This window comes from Ixodes scapularis, unplaced genomic scaffold (genome assembly GCF_016920785.2).
Source record: "Ixodes scapularis isolate PalLabHiFi unplaced genomic scaffold, ASM1692078v2 PGA_scaffold7__128_contigs__length_106722199, whole genome shotgun sequence".
NCBI lineage: Eukaryota > Metazoa > Arthropoda > Arachnida > Ixodida > Ixodidae > Ixodes > Ixodes scapularis.
Genome location: NW_024609882.1, coordinates 88210594 through 88230502, shown reverse-complemented (window position 1 = coordinate 88230502; position 19909 = coordinate 88210594). Strand labels below are relative to the sequence as shown.

At 41.2% G+C, this 19909-nt stretch overlaps 1 protein-coding gene across 1 annotated transcript; it reads left to right on the top strand.

Moving 5' to 3' along the window:
- Positions 1-1837: 1837 nt before the first annotated feature.
- LOC120840454 lies at positions 1838-18778 on the top strand. Its single transcript, XM_040211006.3, has 4 exons — positions 1838-1868; positions 17950-18141; positions 18418-18554; positions 18665-18778. Exons 1-4 carry the CDS (start codon positions 1838-1840, stop codon positions 18731-18733), a joined length of 429 nt encoding a protein of 142 aa, XP_040066940.1. The 3' UTR covers positions 18734-18778.
- The last annotated feature ends 1131 nt before the right edge of the window (positions 18779-19909 follow it).

Below are 19909 nucleotides of genomic sequence, written 5' to 3'. Positions count from 1 at the left end.
GAAATATTTGAGACAAGAATCCTCTGCGTCCGGGACAGAATCAGCACAACTTTTGCTGAACTTGTCAACTTGGAATTTCAGCCACCTTTCAAAAGATGGCGCAAGTGCTCGTCGTCGTCCACAGCGTGTCCTTTTTAATATCGAGAACAATTAGTATGCTTTAAAAAAGTCACGATCATAAAACGTTAGTTTAGTTTGAACGAGAAAAGCTCTAATTTAATAATTGTCATTGAAATAGCTGCCCTCTTCTCTGAGCCGGTGTCTCGCGTAAAGAGTCGAGCTTCCAAATAGTCCTATGATTTTAAAGTAGTTTTAACAAATATGAATATGAATACAACCAAACCGTCCTTAAGGAGAACCAGCCCAGTGTATCGATTTGTATTCCCTTTTTACTCTAGCGTACAATTTAAAACAAAAATTATATCAGATGGCACAACACAATCTAAAAAGAAAAAGAAAAGAACGCCTGAAGGGAATTCTTTGAAATTTTATCTCAAGAGGTGCTTAAAAAAAAAAAACTGCTGGCGTCAAAACGTAAAAGATGTGTACAACTCCCTGTAATGTCTAATTAGAGCGCTGCTCTTGAGGAAGAGGACGGGAGGAGGTGCATACCCTCCCCTCCTCCTCCACAGGAGCTGCGCTCGGCGTTACAGGGAGTTGGAAACGTCCTTCATTTTTTTAGGCTGAGTTCCTACGTTTACCAGGAACCTGCCCTTAAATGTTGTTGCTGCGTTATGATGTGAAACTGAGTTGCGCCGCTTCGAAATAGCTTAAAAAAGTCACTTTTTGAATAAACAGTAAAAAAAAATGTGAGTGTACTAATTAAGAAAGGACAGTAAGTACGCAATCACACGAGTCCTTCTTCTATTCACGAAGAAAGAAAATAAGAACGCGACTTGGATGCATTCCAAGCCCAGAAACTTGGAATGCTTTGAAGTTTGAAAAAAATGCGAGTTACATTCTACACGAAGACAGTGACGATGAGTTGACCATTTGTTTGTAAAAAGGACGAAATGCATTCCCCGCGCACAGACGCGACATTTGCACCGCAAACAGGAGCGCTTGCACGGGTGCCACCGGTATAATGGTGGGGGTCGTAGGACCGCCGCCTAAGGCAGCGTCCTGTCTGCCAAATGTGTTTGCGCGGCAGCACGAAAAAAATACCACTTCCACAACCCATGATACAAACTTAAACACGTGTCGTCCTTCTAAAGTGTCGTTTCTCTTTGGTTTTATTTCGGACAAATTTCCCATTTATACGCGTTGCCAGATTCCTTAAAGCTCGGTTGTAAGTCAGTGCCGTGTGCGTTACTCTGTCCGTGTACCTGCGCTGTTTTTACCCGTTTAAATGAACTACCAATATAGTCCATTTGTCAGCGCTACTAATTTATTGTGCATTTTTTTTTTGAATAAACACCCGTGCACGTATTTATAGATATGCGTGTTTGATTCGTTATATACAATATGGCGCATATTCATGCTGCTTCTTCGCTTCTGTGGGTAGGCAAATACTTCTCAAGAAACACCCGAGTTTCTGTTTATCTCTGCCTCCCCTCTCCCAATGAAGAATTAAAGAAAGAATTTGAAAATGTAATACATTCGCAAGGATGTCCTTCGGGTAACTAAATAAAATGAACTTACGAGTGACTCGATACTCACCCGACTACTGCGCTGCTCTGGAGATCCGGCCATATTTGCACGACGCTGAAGCACCAGAAGACTATTGTCTCTATTCTACGCAATCCTCGCTTAGACATAGTGTAGTTTTCTTATGCGCCACAAGCCGGAGCCGACAACCCAAGTCCTCAAAGTTTGCCGCCTACACACTCTGGGTAAGATGTGGTTCAGCACCTCTCGGGCGATCCGGGGTTAGTGATCGAGTACTTTAGGAGTCGCAATACGACCGCATGCCCACTGAACCTCGAAAAAAGCTAATGAAGTTCAACCTGGATCCAGTCTGCGTCAGAATATGTCAACAGTTTCTCTGCAGGTTGAGCAGGGCGGCACGTATAGAAAATCTCATGACTTCCCACTTTTCCATTTTTGCGGCGCAGCTGTTAATTGTTGCTCCTTTACTCGCCGCGAACGTCAAGCGGCCTTGGCGCGTTAACTCCGTCCTCGTGTTTTCAGGGTGACAGGAAACGTTCCAGCAAATTGGGGATCCAATTTTAGAAGTTAACTTCACCGCGAACACTGTACGCACCTGAGGGAGTCAATCGATGAAGCACGCAGGCGCGCATGCGCGGCCAGACCGAACAGGATGTCGTATCTGGTAGCGAAGTTCGAGCGAAGCTGCCGAGTTGATGGGGGGGGGGGGGGGGGGGGGGGAGGGGGAGGGGGTGAACGACGTGAACAGTGATTAATCCCCTGGCACCAGCTTCACCTCAGAACACGCAGAAAGACCGATCATTGCAATAAATGGAGAAAACAAATTCCTGCAAATGGACTATTAAAAAAAACGTAGGCCTTGGCAATTAGTCTATTAATGCTTTGATCGGAATCAATTTTTTAAACCGGTTATTCCGTAACACTTTGAAGAACTAAAAGAAAGCAAGAAAATAAATGCTTTCACCACGCACTTTTGGTGAAATTTTAACTTAAAAAACTGTAGGGGGGGGGGATGAGATTTTTTAACTGCAGACAAATGCAGAAAGTTACACGCGTCCCCGTCACTTGAACACCGTGCGAGTGTCCGTTTAGCGCAGCGGAGACTATTGTAAAGAACCCAGGGTAGTTCATTTTTGTCGGGGAATTTCAACGCACCAGCTGCATGACGGTAAACCTCATGCAAGTGAAGTAATATTATGTGAAGGCGAGTGTCTTTGAACTGTTCTCAACTACACATCGATGTTGATTTTCAGTCCAAATTATGTATTGCTGTATAAAGTTACATACAGCCAGGCAAAGAAAAAATGCAGAACGAGGGAGAATATTTTTGTGGGGTAGCTTGATGATTAACAGTATTGATTTACTTCTGGAGGGAAACGTGTATGACAAAAGTTACCCCATTTGGAATTCAGCCCGGTTCGCGCAGGTCCCTGAGTTACAAGACGAAATAAAGGAAGGCGGCTACTGCTTCAGAAAAACTACACATCAAGAGAAAGATATGTATCTCTGTCGGAGAAGCGCCAAAGTAGATTCACTGACCCTCAAAGTCACAAGCACTCACACCAGAAAAACGGTCACTCACGTCGCGCTGACTTTCTGTCTTCACAGGACAAGTATCTAGGATAGTAAGGGTGGGATATCCTTCACATATATTAACTTCAGTCACCGAAAGTCTCCTTAAACAGATTAAAAAAGGTCAAATCACATCCCGCAAGCCACGCGAAAGATTCAGTAGCCAGAGACCGGTAGTCATCCCCTACATTCATAACATTTCTCATAACCCGAAGAAGATTGGGAATCGCGCATACATCGACGTAGTCTTTTCCGCCCCCATCAAAATATCAGGCCTATGTAAAAAAGTTAACCCCATACCAAAAACTAATACCGTCTGCACAAAACAGCATAGAACCCCATTCATACCTTGCTCAGAAAGAGTGATTTATTCCTTTCCCCTATCATGCGGCAGACAGTACATACGACAAACTGGAAGATGTATTAACGACAGATTAAGGGAACACAACAACAACACCCGATTAGCAAACTCAGGACGTTTGGGCATCCACTGCCGTGACTGTGGATGCGCCGCGGACTTCAAAAATAGCACCATAATAGGAAAGAACCATCATCAGTTAACACGTGAGATAATAGAGGCAGCTCTCATCATAAAAAGAAGTGACACCTGTGTTAGTAGTCTATCCATAACGCCAACGGAAAAAGAATTGTTTTATCTTGATTCTCGTAGGCCATGTGCGATAGACATTGCTAATTGTTTTGTACAGAAGAGAACGAAGTGAGATGACAATTTTAATACGGGTCAAAGAAAAACGAAAGACGAAAATACAATTTGAGTTGAAAATCAGCGCGACGTGAGAGACCGTTTTTCTGGTGTGAGTGTGAGTGTGAGTTTGAGGGTGAGTGAATCTAGCGCTTCTCCTACAGTATGAATATCCAACTCGCCCAAGCATCCATTCTAATATGTATCTCTTTACTATTGAGCTCAAGTACAGCGTGAAAACATAGTTTCTATTTTTTATAATATAGCTTCGTATGTTATGTTTGAAGTTTTAGAAACTTGCAATAACAGTACGCGGTTGCATAGTTTCATAAACCAACAAGAAAAGTACACGCTCACAAAAGTTTCCTTCCGCAAAATTGTGTAAGCGATTTCAATATTTACGATATATACAAATTATTTTCGACAAGACCGCAGCGCCCCTCGCATTCCAGAGCCGTTCCGACGAGATCAGCCAGCGATATTGGCCGTCTTCAAACACCGACCTTTCCGCGCTAAATTTATGGATGGATTGATCAAAGACCACCAAAAAGGGGGAAAAATTCCTCGTTGTATGGTGCAAAGCTGACCATTGTTTTCATGAAAAAAGTTGACAAACTTTATGCATGTGCGCTGAATATGAACATTCCAAATGTTCAGGTGATTCAGAAAGGCGTATTTGGTAGCCTCCTCCACTCGTACAATGTTGACGAAGAGCCCTGAAATCAGCCCTGCCCTCGAGAAAACAAAACAAAAAAGATTTACCACTCTTTTCACAGCCGCCATGCATCGCAGGGGGCAGTGGGGAAGCCACAGCCGCACAGCCCCGCCTACTTGAGGGAAATTGAAAAGGAGTTAGTCTATTTGTGTTTATTTATTTATTTATTTAATCGTGGTACCTCAAAAGCCCGACTAAGGGCATTGCAAGGGGGGGGGGGGGGGGGGGGGTAACATGTAGCGTAAGCGTCGATCGCAACGCAGAAAGAGAAAAAAAAAATGCAAGTACGAAAAAGGTAAAAAAGACGCATCAAAGAAAAAAAGGCTTATAAAAGGGAGAGAAATTGAAATACTGAGTGAAAAAAATTTTGATTAAAGAAACCGCATGCGCAAATGAAATTAGTATTCTGGCATTCTCTACAAATACCCCGATACGTCATAATTCAAAATAAATTATTACGGATCGATCGCTATGAAAATAACAATATGCACTTCGAGGCAAAAATGAGAGTATGAAAGGCGTCAAAACCAGAAAATAGCAAAATTCAAAATGCTGTGGGCGATCATGGTGGAAAGAAAGTGATTGGAAAGGGCATTACAAAACATGCTTGCATCAGATATGTTGATCATGGCTCCCGGAAGACCGTTCCAGTTCTTGATTGCCTAAAGCGCGAGACACATGGGCGGCAGAATCGTCCGATCCGACGTCCGGTCGGACAGTCCGAACGCCGCTCCGAATCGCCGCCCCGGAGATCTCTGGTCCCAGATTGACGGTTCGGCTCGCACGAGCGGAATCACGAGCTCGTTCTCGCTAGCGCGTGCATTCTTTGCTAAGGCCATCTTTCTCAAATGGGTCAGCGGGATTCGCGCGTCCGGCCTCCCGTCACCCGTTTTCTTGTTCGTCCCGCCAGAGTACGTCATCATGACGTTCGCGCTAGCTGTGCTGTCATTGGCTGCTTCCGACGTCGGAAGCGCGCCGGGTCGTCGGGTCGCCGATCCGATGTCTGAAGCGACCAAACTTTCCGGATCCGGCAGTCGTAATGCCGGATCGGACGTCGGATCGGGTGGATTTCTCGCGCATGTGTCTCGCGCTTTAAGGAGTGCTGAGGTATCCGGCTGTACAACCAAAGATGCATTGGAAGTGTTTGTTGTTATTTGGACGATGATATTCGGCGGTCCTCAAAGTAATGAGCCTGATTGATCGGGATAAAGATGCAACCGATCAAGTATACAGTGAGATGAGACGGCGAGTTTCGAGGGGGTGAATAGTGTTGCGCTGTTTATTGAGAGAGACGCGAACAAATCGAGACTATGATAGGAACCGAGCGGAGGGGCTTTAAACAGATTCTAATTGGCTAATTTGATCCTTCTGATGCGGGTTTCAAATAGGCCATGACGTTCTCATGTTTAGGGCGAGCGTAAGTATTAAAAGCTAGGTGACGTCAATGGGCGGGTACGGCCTTTCAGTTTCGTTTTAGGTAACCTAGAGTACGTGAAGAGTCAGCGGAAATAGATTCAATGGGAGTGACCCAGGAGGGGCTAAAGGTGAGATGCACACCCAGGTAAGACGAGAGAGAGAGACATGGAGAAATATTTAAAAGACGAGACTGAACGCTGTTTAGTGAAAGCGTATCAAATTTAGACAAGTTAAGTTACATTAGCCTCGTGGCACACGACTCAAAAGCTCTATTAATATCACTCGGGAGAATATTATGGTCGTTTTAATTATTATTGGTTCTGTACAGTACACAGTCACAGTACACAGAAGAGGCCCGAGAACTCTACCCAGCGGGACTCCAAAGGTCACGTTAGTAGTGGGAGATCGAAAGTCGCCAGTTACGGTAAATTGTCTAAGTGTTAAAAAGTTACGAATCCAGAAAAGTGTTAACGATTCATAATTAAGAGCGGAGAGTTTAATAACTGTGCGACCTGAACGCGATTCCTTTGAGAAGTCTAAGAAAATCGCGTCGGTTTGAGAGCCTGAGTCCGTATTAGCGTGAAGGTCATGGGTGAATTTCAAGTAACTGCGCCTCCGACGAGTACTCTGCGAAACCCATTCTTATAGTTATAGAAAAAGTTGTTAATTTGAAGATAACACACGGAATGGGAGAGTGCTATGTGTTTGAGCAATTTCGACAACCCACTGGTTATTAGGGATATGGGGCGGTAGCTAATTACGGGCGATTTTGAGCCAGGGTTAAAGATCGGAATGATCTTTCCAAGTTTCCAGTCAGCGGGAATGCAACAGGACGGCAATAATTGTTGAAACAATAGGCACAGTATGTGAGATCAAACGGCATTGATGTTTTTTTTTAAAGAAATTAAAACAAAAGTTCTTGGCACTAGAGGATGTAGAAATATCGAGGTTATTTATGAGGTCATAGATGCCAAGATTTGTGATTACAAAGGGCTGTAGGTACGAATAATCAAGGTTCGCTACAGATAGAATATTGGATCGGTCTTCCCTAGTAAATATCGATGTGAGGAATTTGTTAAAGACTGTAGGACAGAGGATATCGGGAGCTGGCTTTTCTGCATGACCTACTTGAAAGATGTGTCAGATTTCAAACTCATAATTAGAAGTAGGAATTCAATGCTCCGATCTGGGTGTGGTGCCAGAAGGCGGAATTCGCGTCTCTTTAAGAATGGTAGAAGCGGCTGTTGTACTCGTATTGCTCGAGCTCAACTTGGGCCTTTAGGGCTTTTAGATCTTGTCGAGATGGGGATGGAACCTGGGAGTCTCCAGGTGCATGAATTCTGACGGGAAGTTCAGGGTCTCTAAAGCAAAGCAGAGGGCACATTGCAACCGTAGCAACATAGAAGAATGCGCATAACAGGCTTTCAAGTGGACTACAAGCAAAGGATGTGTCAGGCTCATGAGGCAAAAGGTCCAAGCAGCTGAAGGACGGACCTACTCTGTTGGGGCCTTTTGAAGGACACACATTGTGAGAAATTACCTAAAGTAAATGGTCCCAATGTTTGAATAATTTTCTTAGTTGTACTTTTTTGGCTACAAGCCTCGTATGAAGGAATCTTGCGTTCAATGGCTAAAATATTGTCGTGCTTTGTTCCACCACTCCAAGAAATGTGTTCGTCCGTCCATCCGTTCATGCAATTCGCCGCTAAATGTAGTAAGAAATTGTCGTCACGTTGCGTAAAAGCATCACGTGACACCATGATTCCCCATGGTGACGTGACCAGGTCACGTGACGTCATTTCGTAACGAATAAGTTCTTCAATCTCCGAATCGACTATTTATATTTTTTTAGGGGCGAAGCTCCTTAGGGGGTAGCCATGTCCGTATGTCCGTCCGATTTACGGCGTCGGGTGCTCGTGCTCACGAGCACGTGAACACGTGCTCCCGTGCTCGTGTAGGGGAAAAAAAGACCGCATCTCCACGTGATGAATGATGTTGATTGGGGCGGCGTAGACGCTGAGCCGCAGCATGCCGAGTCTTACGTTCGTTTTCATCCATGTCAGAAAGAGAATGTGTGGTATGGAACGTGGTTATATACGCATTTGAGCATTTGACCGCAGCGTGACATGGATGAAAACGAACGAAAGGCTCGGCATGCTGCGGCTCAGCGTCTACGCAGACAAGCACCGCCAGAGCTTCGCCCCAATCAACATCATTCACCACGTGGAGATGCGGTTGTTTTTTTTTTTTCAAAACTAAAGGGGGGGGGGGGGGGGGGTGAGAATTTTGAATTTCCAGTTAAAGTGGGTGCTAAAATTCATGTGACTGAAGTAAGGGCTATACTTTAATTATGTGTACGGTTCATGAAATTTAATAGAATTTTTATCGATACATGGTACATTCATAGAAAGTAAAAACAAGCTAAAACATTTGCTTAATTTTGTTTGTTTTCTGACATGCACTTTTTATCAGCCGTGCAGTCCAGTTGAATAAAATGTTTTGCACGGCTGTGATTATGCCTTGAGCTTGAATGGAAGTAGAGTCAATTGCTTAATTTGTTTCGTAATTTTTTGCAATTAGTATAAAGTGTTAGAAGATGGTGCTTTTCATTTACCAAACAAACGGAAGTTGAGTTTCTTTTTTTATGATATTTTTTTTGTTTTAGTTCCATGTATCCAGAAACACCGGGGCTATCTGCTTAGTAAATATGCGAACTCTGGCCACGAGTAGATATTTGTTTTTTCAAGTTTGATAGAGAACAACGTGCAAAATAAAAAATGATTCTTTTAGTTTATTTGTATCTTTAGGTGTCTGCCATTTAGAGATTGCAGCTTAGAGAACAATCGAATTAAACTTTATGAGCCTTATTTAGATCTAAAAAAATTAGAGCCAAATTTATTAATTTTTCTTTCACAGTCCACCTCATGGTACGTTTCCACTTGCGGATTCGCTGGCGGATCCGCGTCGGTTGCAATCGGACTTTAGAGGGACGAAATTAACTCGTCGTTGTCGGGACATCTGAATGTGGGTCCGGGACTGATCCAGACGCCAGCAAAGAGAATATTTCGCCCACCCAGCTCCAAAGTGCACTCACCGCAGGCGCGGATCTGCCCGAGAAGTGGCGAGTATAAACGCGCCACTCAACGAATAGACCGATCCCAGCAGTTTGACTACGCCGCCTCAATGCATCGGGGAGAGTATATTTGCACGTGCGACAACCTCGCTGGGTCCCCGCGGAACACGAGACGGACCGAGTCATCTCGTGTCTCCTGGGAACCGAAGAGATGGCGGCGTCACGTATGCGCCGAGTTCTCGGTGAAATGGATTGATTAAATACCGCATGCACCACAGGACTTGGAACAAAGAGCTCACTGTTATTTTCCACGATTATCTGCTCATTGTCTCTCGTTCATAACACTTTACCCCGATGGAGACGAGCGCGCTGTTTTTAAAAGCAAAAAAGTTTTTTTTTTTACTGCAGATAAAAAGGCAAAAAGGCTAACAAGCCTTGCGAGGCATTGGTGACTTCTGGTTTATTGAAATCGTCAAAGAAAAAGCTATTGAGCTAAAATTAATAAATAAAAACTGTACTAGGAGAGGTAAAATAGAAAGTAAAAATACCCTTGACTCTATAATCTCGCAGAGCGTTTATATTGCCCAACATTTTATTTTAGTGCTTATCCAAATGCCATTTTGGTCTGGCTTACAGGTAAATATCGTATTGAAATTATACGTACGAATGAGAGAAAGAAATGCGTGTGGTTTTTTTTTCTTTTGTTTTTACCCGAGGGAAGTCTTCGATAGAATATGAGTGCATTTCAAAAATCTAAGCGCGACACGGCTCTTTACCCAAAGCGACAATTATGCGAAGCCTATGGATAATAATAATAATAAGCTTTATTTTCATTTCCCATTACATGTAATGATGGGGCCGAGAATAAAAGCCGCGATAGACGGCTTGACAACCTCTCGGCCACAGTTACATTCAGCAGCAGTCAGAGGGAACAAAATAAAATACAAAGGCATTCAATCAAATTAAGCGCATTTAACAGATATCAATTACCTCGTTAATCTTCAAAGCATATCAATGTACAAAATCTACGTTTACATAATAGATATAAATACGTGGACATGAGAAGGAATTATTAACAACTTACCGAGAAGAAAGATACAACATCGAAGATATACAAAACCAAATATTAGTAGACTACACCAAAGCTATACATGACAGTTTGTAATTCATTTAAACTCAATTTATCTATATCAATATTGTGTAAAATTAGTGAATTGAGAAGTCTTGGGACTCGGTAGGCTAACATTTCTTTGCCAACATTCAATCGACACGTTGGTATTTGCCGATAATCGGGGTTACGAGATTGATTCGTTAATACATGTTTTTGTATATTTGACAATGTTACCAAAGAAGAGGTGTTATGTTGCAATTCTTTTTTAAGCCTTGCGGATAGTCTATAGCTATAAATATTTTTTGATACTAAATATATTATAAATTTTGAATAAGTTTTCTGTATGCGACAAATATAGTGCGTTTGCAATAGTTCTTAGCATTCTTTTTTGAATTAAGTGTACTTTCCCCAAGTTTGTTACTGCAGCTGTGCTCCAGACCAAAGAACAGTAATTCAAATGAGAATAAAATGACGATTTATATAACAAGAGTTTAATTGATGTTGGAAGTATATACCGGTGCCAGCATATCAGCCCGACAACCTTAGATAGATTTTTATTTAGATACGCAATATGATGGTCCCAGGTCATATTATGAGAAAATACCACACCAAGTGTTTTAAAATCCTCTACCAATTCGATGTCAACCGAGTTTAAGGTTATCCTACATATTGATGGAATAACTTTATGTTTTGTCCGAAATATAACAGCTTTAGTTTTGCTAGTATTTATTTTTAGAGCGTTCCTGTCGGTCCATGATGATATTTTATCTATTTATGTATGTATTATTAGGTTCACACACTCGCCACTGCGAATAACTCTATACGCATTTAAACGGAGAGCGTCGTCATGCTTACATTTTATAATACACAAAAATTTATTGATTAACTGATCGATCGATTAAATGTTTCCTTGACTGACTGATATACAGTCTCAGCGATTGACGAGAACGCAAAAGCATTAGCCAAAGCTTTTTAATTTAAAAATTGGAAAGGTGGGCGCCGAAGCTTTTTTTTTATTTTAAATTTTTATTACGAATGAAAAAATATATGGCCTCAGCGAATGACGTGAACGCAACAGCTTTTTCGCAAAAGCTATTTAAGTGAAAAATTGAAAAGTTGATCGCCAAAGCTTTTAAGTTTGAAACGTCGGCCTAAAAAAAATAAAGTCGGCGACGTGACGCCACATGACGTCATCGGGTCAAACGTAATGCTGACGTCATTCATTGTCCAATCGAGAACTTTCTCAGAACACGTCTGCCCGTAGCAGACAGAGTTCTACGGACTGTGTGCGGGCAGGCACAAAGTGGGAGCACCGCCACAGCCAACCGGAGATGCCGGCCGTGTTTTGCGCGTCAAGTGGCCGCGAGGCAGGCCCTTGGCAGCGCCGCCTGGGAAACCTTTCGGTTCCACGAGGAGCGCTCGGGATACTCCCCTTAAGGAAAAACAGAGTATGGACGATCGGAAAATTTGTATAGAGTTGTATATAGCTACGAACTTATTATTCCTTTGGAAAAATGTAAATATAGAAATAAATGCCTCTAAGGGTGTGTTTGTACAAATATATACATTGAAACTTAATGTATTGAAGGAGAAATTTTGTGTAAATAATGCCAAACTATTAGGTAAGTACAAAACCAATATACGAAGTAAATGCAAATCAATCAATGTATCAATCAATCAATCACTCGGAGCTTTATTGTGTTTCCCAAACAGCTTTAAGGGCCTAAAGCTGTTCAGACGTTTTTTGGTTATATCCAATAGCCAAACAACAATAGAATGGAAATAATCCAAATGAATTGAGGAAAGTCAAAAACAGCAACTGCACGACTGAAAGAAATAACGAATGAAATTAAGCCCTCATTTATTTTCATACAAGAGCCTCGCGTAATAGAAAAACAATTGTAGGAGTACCTTCAGGCTTCAAGACATGAAATCATATCGTCCCAAGTTAATCTCAAATATACAATAATTTGCACTTATAATAGTCACATTTTTTTACTTTATTAGAACAGCCATAAATAGTCGCTATTCAATGTACATATAGCAATATAGAAATAATACTAATAAATATTTATTTACCTCCAACATCTGACTTTGAACACACTTTAGACAAATTAGACAACTTTCTTCCGTTATTTAACGAATTAAAACATAATAATAGGAGTGGGGGATTGTAATGCTAAACATGAGCCATGGGGAGCTAAGGTCGCAGACAAGAAAGGAGGAATATTAAGTCAATTTCTAATATTACGTAATCTTTTCCCCCTTAATAATAGACATTCTCCATCAACCTTTCAAACAAGTAATGGCAAAAGTTGGATAAATTTAACGATCGTTTTAGGGTAGCTTCTATATAAAATATCACACTGAAAAATTTTAGATAAAAAAGCCTTTAAAAGATCATGAATATATTTCTTCTGGACTAATGAAATGAAATTCTCAACCACCTAAAAAATGATTAATAAATGGTCTACCCAATCTTTGTTAACTTATCAAAAATGACTTCTGGTTAAAATCTTACTATTTTTCTAATTTAACGGGGATATAATAGAAAAAAATGAAATGATTTTTATCCCAAATTTAACAAATGAATAAAAAGCTAGCTGTGAACGAAATGTTAGATAGAGTAAGGAATCAGAATAAAAGTTAATCCATTACGCAGAAGATATCAAAGATTCAACAATAACGAACTAAAACCACTATATCAAAGAAAATGCTACGATTTCGAAGAAGATAAACTTAACTAAAGTAACATGATGGAGGAAATTTTTGTTATAAAAATACAAAAAGTTTACTATTTGGAGTTCCTTATAAAATCGCCTTTAACGAAGTTAAAGCACCACTTTTTATATGTCCAATAAACGAAACAGATGGAACCAGCACCACATCGCTGCTAGAATCAATACATTATATACTAGATAACCTTTTTAAAGTCGCGACGTATCCACAGACTCTGCTCTTTAAATTAATACCAGAAATAAAATATTTGAATTACCAGTAAACGCCGACGACTATCTATTCTGTTACCAGGTAGTAAATACCATCATCAATAATTTATGTGCAAAAAGAGCCCTTGAGGTGAATGAAATAACGTGTCCTATTATAAAACAAATGTAGACTCATCATCCACATTTTTACATAAATATATTTAACTCGTATTTACAATCGGGCTTTTTTCCAAAAGTGTGAAAAGTAAGCTAAGTAATCCTATTAAATAAACCGGAACGTCCAATTAATCTTACAACCTCATATTGACAAATCTGTTTAAATTCTCTACTTGGTAAAGTCTTAGAGCGATTACTTTATAATATTCTGTATTTTTTAAAAACTAATCAAACCTATAACACACAAAAATGAGTTTGGGTTTGCCCATAACAGATCTTCCTCAAAAGCACTATATAACTTAACTCAATATATTACTTAAAATAAACTAAAACAAAAAAATATGTACAAAATCATGAGCCATTCCACTCTATGAAGGTGGATGACCAGCGGAACTCTTGAGCACACTGCACAGACCCGCCCCCAGGAGCTGGAGAAAACTAGACACGCGACCAGACCGCCACTCGGCGGAAAGTAGACACGCGCGACGGGACAACCACCCTGGGAGAGCGGAAGGAAAGGAAACTAGGCACGCAAGCGGGGGGAGGGGAGGGGGGGCTTGGAACGACGACAAAGAGAGGGTGGGTCACACAGCGGCAAATCATAGAGAAACCTTTATTATCTACCTGAGAGTCTGCTGACCTTGAAAATGGTGCCCATCGATGACTAATTTAGTGAATAGACCTATTGCTAAATTAGCCAAGCATCAAGGAGAATGCAGGGAATGGTGTTCCACGCGCCGCACCTGCCGGCGTCCGCGGCAGTAACTGTCCTAAAGCAGAGGCCTAAAACGAATGGTTTCTTGCACTCGCGTTCGTCAACGCTTTGTTTCGATTATTTACTTTGAATCTCTTATACGAGAAAGGCGTGCGCGTGCGGCGCGTGCGGCGATGCGAGCGGAGAGTTTTTAGTCACGCGCACAAAAATTCCACGGAACCGTAGTTATGAACAGGTTCGCTGTAATAATCCCGCTAGATTTTCAAGAAGCCTCGACTCGGTATGCTGCCCTTCAATGGACCTTTTCGACATACCGACGGCACCAGGCGGTGGCTGCACGAGCTAAAAATCGAGCAAGTGACCTACCTGCGCTACCAATCGATAATGGGAGCTACGCTACCGGTTTCTTCGCTCTCTGAGCAGCGGCGCCTGCCCAACGCGACTTGAAAGAGGGGCATCCGTGGCGTCCACCCAAACGCCGTGTTTTCCTTTCCGTCGACGTTCTTTTTTTGTGTAACACAATTATATATATGTTGCCGTTACGTGTTCTACTCGCTGATATACAGCCTCCTTCCGAATTTCCTCCATTTTTCGTTCCGACTTCCGGCGCTTGGCATCGGGCGCTCGCGCGTGCGCAGAACGCTTCTCGGAAAAGGTCCATTCTAGACTTTTTAAAGGAAGATAACTGTCTACTAAATTTATAATCTATACTCCGCTCATTTTTATCCATAGAACTATACACTATAATTTAGAGCCGAACGCAGTACAAAGGAAATTGACTTTGGGATGCCCAGAGGGTCCATTATTATGGAATATTGTAATACACGACCTATTAAATGCTAACATTCGAATACATGCACAAATGCAGGCATTTTCAGACAATGTGGTGCTTGCAGTAGACGGATATTCTCACGCCTGGAAATCAGAACGCATTCCGACATTATTTTAAGCCAAATAACACAGTGGGCAAAGAAGGAAACTTAAAATTTAATTACTCGAAATGTTGCTGTTTACTACTAGCTCCAGGAAGCAGATACAACACGCATCTTTCACAAACCAAGTTGAACAACAATTAGTTCAAAAATAAACAGAAATTCAAAATCTTAGGAATCGTTTTTCCTATCGTTTATTCCGCACGCAGCATACCCAATGAAAAAAGTACTTAAACATGCATTTAATTTAGCTCGTTTTTCGTCTCTGCAGTGGGGGCTGGCCAGGGATAAAATTAGAACACTTTATCTGCATTATAGGGTATACGGTGCACCTGCATGGTGCAAAAAAGAACATAACGGTATATAAAAAGAAAAACTATTTATGTTAAAAGAATTCCACTATTAAAAATATGCCAAGCTTATCGCACTGCCTCGTATGTCAGTCTGCCAGCTTTATGTAATATCATACCAGTAACGATAACTTTGGATTTAGAAACTTTTATGTTTAATTTATTTCAAAAGAGGAATGCAAGTTTGAAGAATGGTTAATACAACCCCAAAATATTCAATACCCGATGAACTTATGGGGTGTGCACCCCCAAGCTTAGATACTCAGTAGAATATAGAATAGACGATCTTAAAACCTTCCAAGGAAAAATAAACACACTAAACACTCCTACGGATGGTTCAGTCTGCTTAAATAGAGTTGGGGCCGAATTTGTTGTAATAAAATCTAATGAATGTAGAATGAAAATAGGAAAATATGGCTTAAATAAACATAACACAATTTAAGGATGCAGAGGCAATAGCAATGCTGAAAGCAATGCAATATTTAATCAATATACAAACAACACGAGACTGTAACATTTTTACAGATATATCATCTGTACTACAATTATTAAATAACCATGTCAATCTAAATGAAATAATCAATAAAATTAAAAATCTAATTGATGTATTAAATACTCATTGCAATTCTCAATTTTATTTTGTTAAACGCTATTCGGATAATTTAGGTAATGATTTAGCTGACCTTAATGCTTGATCTGCTAGATACCAGGGTATCTTTTTACCTCTTAAACAATTAAATCAATACGTAAAAAGATAACTTTAAAAGTTAATGGTTTATGGAAGGCTCAGTGGCAGAAAGAAGGAACAAAAAGCGCAGTCTTCCAATCGATTCCGTCGACTTATAGAAATCCCTCATTTTTTAATCTATATATTTTTAACCCACTTATTAACAAATCCTGGAAGGTTTCCACTTAATTTTTATTTTTTTATTTTAATATCAAGAACAGCATCAAATGTTTCTGTGGTATGGAATGCCGTGATATCAAGCATTACTTTTTAACTTGTCCGAATCTAAAAAAAAAACAAGCTAATTTAATAAATATTACAAACCTGAATATAGCTCGAAAATAACAATTAATCGATTCAATCTCGAATGCGGCAATAATGGTGGAAATTATGAAAAGAATGATAAGATAAAATAAAGAAAACACTTGGAAAGAGGAATTCAAAATATAAAAAAGTGTAAAGAAAAGGACAAATATATTATTATAACATAAACCCATTCATTGTTGTTTAACAATTAGAAAGCCTCATATTTTCACAAAACTAATACAAAACAGCACGTGCAGAAGAAAACAGGAACGAAAGCTCGAAAAACCAAGCTTACTTTAGACTGGTTAAAAACAAAGTCCTGAAAAGGGCATACCGGTGAGATCAAAGGCATGTCCGAAGGAAAACTTTGTAATACCAGAGGAGACGGAAACATCCAAGCTCATGTTTTCCTTTAAAATAACGAACCAAATTGCTCGCAAAAAAGAAAGAAAGATCCCAGTGTTTGTTCCGCAGCCTCGAGCACCCAGTAAGCTTTAAACATTAGCATGTCCAAGGAAGACCCTTTTTAATGTCAGCAGGGTATGGACCAGTTCCTAACCCTGGCTTCCTATTGGAGATAGATTTAGAAGATTGCATGCATGGAAGACCCCTCAATACTCAAGGATGGAGGCGCGGACTAGTTCCGCAGCCTCGGGCTTTCTCTTAGCTTAAAAAAAAGTGTCCTAATGCTATTGTTTGTGAATGAAATGAAAAAAAAAAAAAAGAGGTGGAAAGATTGAGGAAAGAAATAGGTTATAAATAAACTAGATATTAAGCAACAAAAAGTTAGGGCGCAAAGTAGCTGGTGATAGTTTAACATTTTAGCCAAAACCCCGGACGGGGGGGGAAACAAGAACAACACAACGCAAAGTCTCTTAAGACTTTGTGTTGTCCTTCCCCCCCCCCCCCCCCCCCCCCCCACGTTTCGGAAGTTTACCTAAAATAGAAAAAAAAATATTATGTTTTGAAAAAAAAAAAGAAAAGGAGAAAAGCAGAAACCGAGAAGTGGGGTGGGCGCGGAGACGTGAAAAGGACTTCGTTTTGTAGTAGCCTAATGTATATACAAAGGAAATAAGGAGGGGTCCTGAAAAGGACTTTGTCTGGAATTGCATCAAGGTGTATTGGAGGGAACGCAGAGGAAATTATGCCCCTCGCAACAAAGTCACTCTATCACTGTGCCCTCCTTCATCACGTCCGTCGTTTTTTTTTTTATCTTTTAAGTTGGAGGAAAATATTCAAATTCATTCTGACGATATTTTAGCTCTAGAATACAAAAAAAAAAGTTTGAAAAAATAATTTAGATTAATGAAGAAAACAAACAGTCATATTTAACAGAGCCCAATATTACGGGTGGTGCACGAAATAACCCAATCCCGATTCCCCCGTGTCGATATCCCCGCAGCTAATTCCCCGTGTTATCTTCCCCGACCTCATTTCCCCCGGGTTCCAAAAACCCCGTGCCCCCATCCCCTTATCAGTTCCCCCCATCCTCTGCCCCCAATTCTCGTTACGGGACGAAAGAAAAAGTGCATACCGAGGGTCAACAAGAACCAAGAAACCTCGAACGCGACCAGGTGAGTTCTATTGAAGGAACTTTCAACATTGGATGCTTCCCAGACGAGGTTGAGGAGGTCGAATTTTTAAGAACGGAAAAAGGGAAGGAGGCCTTAATACTAGACGGATTTAAGTATTGCTTTCAGCGGAAGGACCAAGATGAGAAAACTGCCTGGAGATGTGCTAAATACTGGACAAATAACTGCAAAGCAGCAGTTCTCAGGAAGCACGGGAAAGTCGTCAAGACAACACAAGGTGAGCTAATGACTTTCTTTTTTTACACACACAACAGCGCACTATAGCAAAAAACACTCACACCTTACACACGGAGGTGTGAGTGTTGTTTGCTATAGTGCGCTGTGGTGTGTGTAATCATGTGCAACCAACTCGCCCAAGCTGCTACGTTAACAAGATACATTTCTTTTTTTACTTTCGCAAACTCTCGGATTGCTGTTCAGCTTGAAGGGCACTGAATGAATGAGGCTAAAATCTGCTGCGGCCTTTCATTATCATCACGTCGATGTGTTTCAGAGCACAACCATCCACCTGATAGCAGCCCACTTCGGGGAGCGCGACTAAAGAATGCACTGAAGCAAAAGGTTAGGTCGGAGCCGCATTTGCCAGCACCGCAAGTGTACAGCAGAGAGATCTTGAGCCTTGTGGGTCAAGTAAGCAAAAACATTGTCTCGTCTTTACATACTATGTTTTATTACACGCGTATACGTGTTCATGGTGTCCGCGATTGAACCTTGTTTGTGACGTGACCAATTTGTTCTAGGTTGACGACACGGTGATGGCTGAGCTGCCGACTTTTGAGAGCGTGAGGAGCACCATGTGCAGGGAGTAAAGAAAGCAGCAACCGAGCCTACCAAGGGACATGGCCGAGATTAACCTTGGAAGACTACATACGGAGACACTAGACAAGCGAGACTTCCTGCTGTTCGACATCAGCATAAGTGCAGGCCGTGTTCTTTGCTTTTGCCCGCAGGAGCTGCTTTTTAATTTTTTCGGAAATGGTTGAAGTGTTCATCGACGGCTCAACATTCAGGGGTTCCTGAGGCTGGTGCAGCGATATTGCGGTATCTAAGTAGTGGACATTGCTTCAACAAAACTGTATACATTAACATGTTAATAAATCTCCCATAATTTTCAATATTGTCAAGCACTGAACTAACACAGGATCACGGAATAACAGTGTGCGTTGGTTTCAAAGAACATCGGAGGTGATCAACGGGCGTCCGTATCGTTTCGTCGACACTCGTTTCATCGACACCATGTTTCGTGAAAAAACTAGCTTCGCCGCACGTGCGTCACAGGGACCCATGTTAATCCAGGCGGACCATCCGTCACGCCGCCTCGCGGCGACGGACACAGGCGACTTATTACAAAAGGAAGCTAATCCGAGCTGTCGGTGTAACAAACTTTTGATGAAACGATATGTCGATGAAACGTCGTTCGATCAACTGATTGCCACTGGATAGAGAGGCACACAAAAGTTACAAAATGGGGGAAATGGATACGGGGGTGCTGGCGCTCGGGGGAGGCAACACGGGGAATTTGACAACGGGGATTTTGACACTCGGGGGAAATGGCACGGGGCATTTGGGACGGGGGAACTGCCACCGGGGGAATCGTGCTACAACCAATTTTACATATGTTTCTTCTTTTATGTTACAGATTGAAAACAAAATAATAATAACACAAGCAAACGAAACCAACCAAAAAACCTCGTCGTCGTCTCAAAGAAGACACATCGCCAAGAAGCACAAAACTAGATAGACGATATTTTAAACTACGCCATTATTACCCCGATTTCATACTCGAAAAAAGCCCGCTGATAAACAAGAAGCCCGTACCCGATATAGTAGTTTCGCCGCCTCCATGTCTTCCTTTGTTGATTGGCTTTTAAATCAAAATATTCTTTTTGGTCGTATTAGATCCCTTTATTCATTTTTAATTGGTTTAATCCTGTTGTACCGTTTGGGAGACAGGTGGAGAGACAAATTTTATTTTTATTTATTTC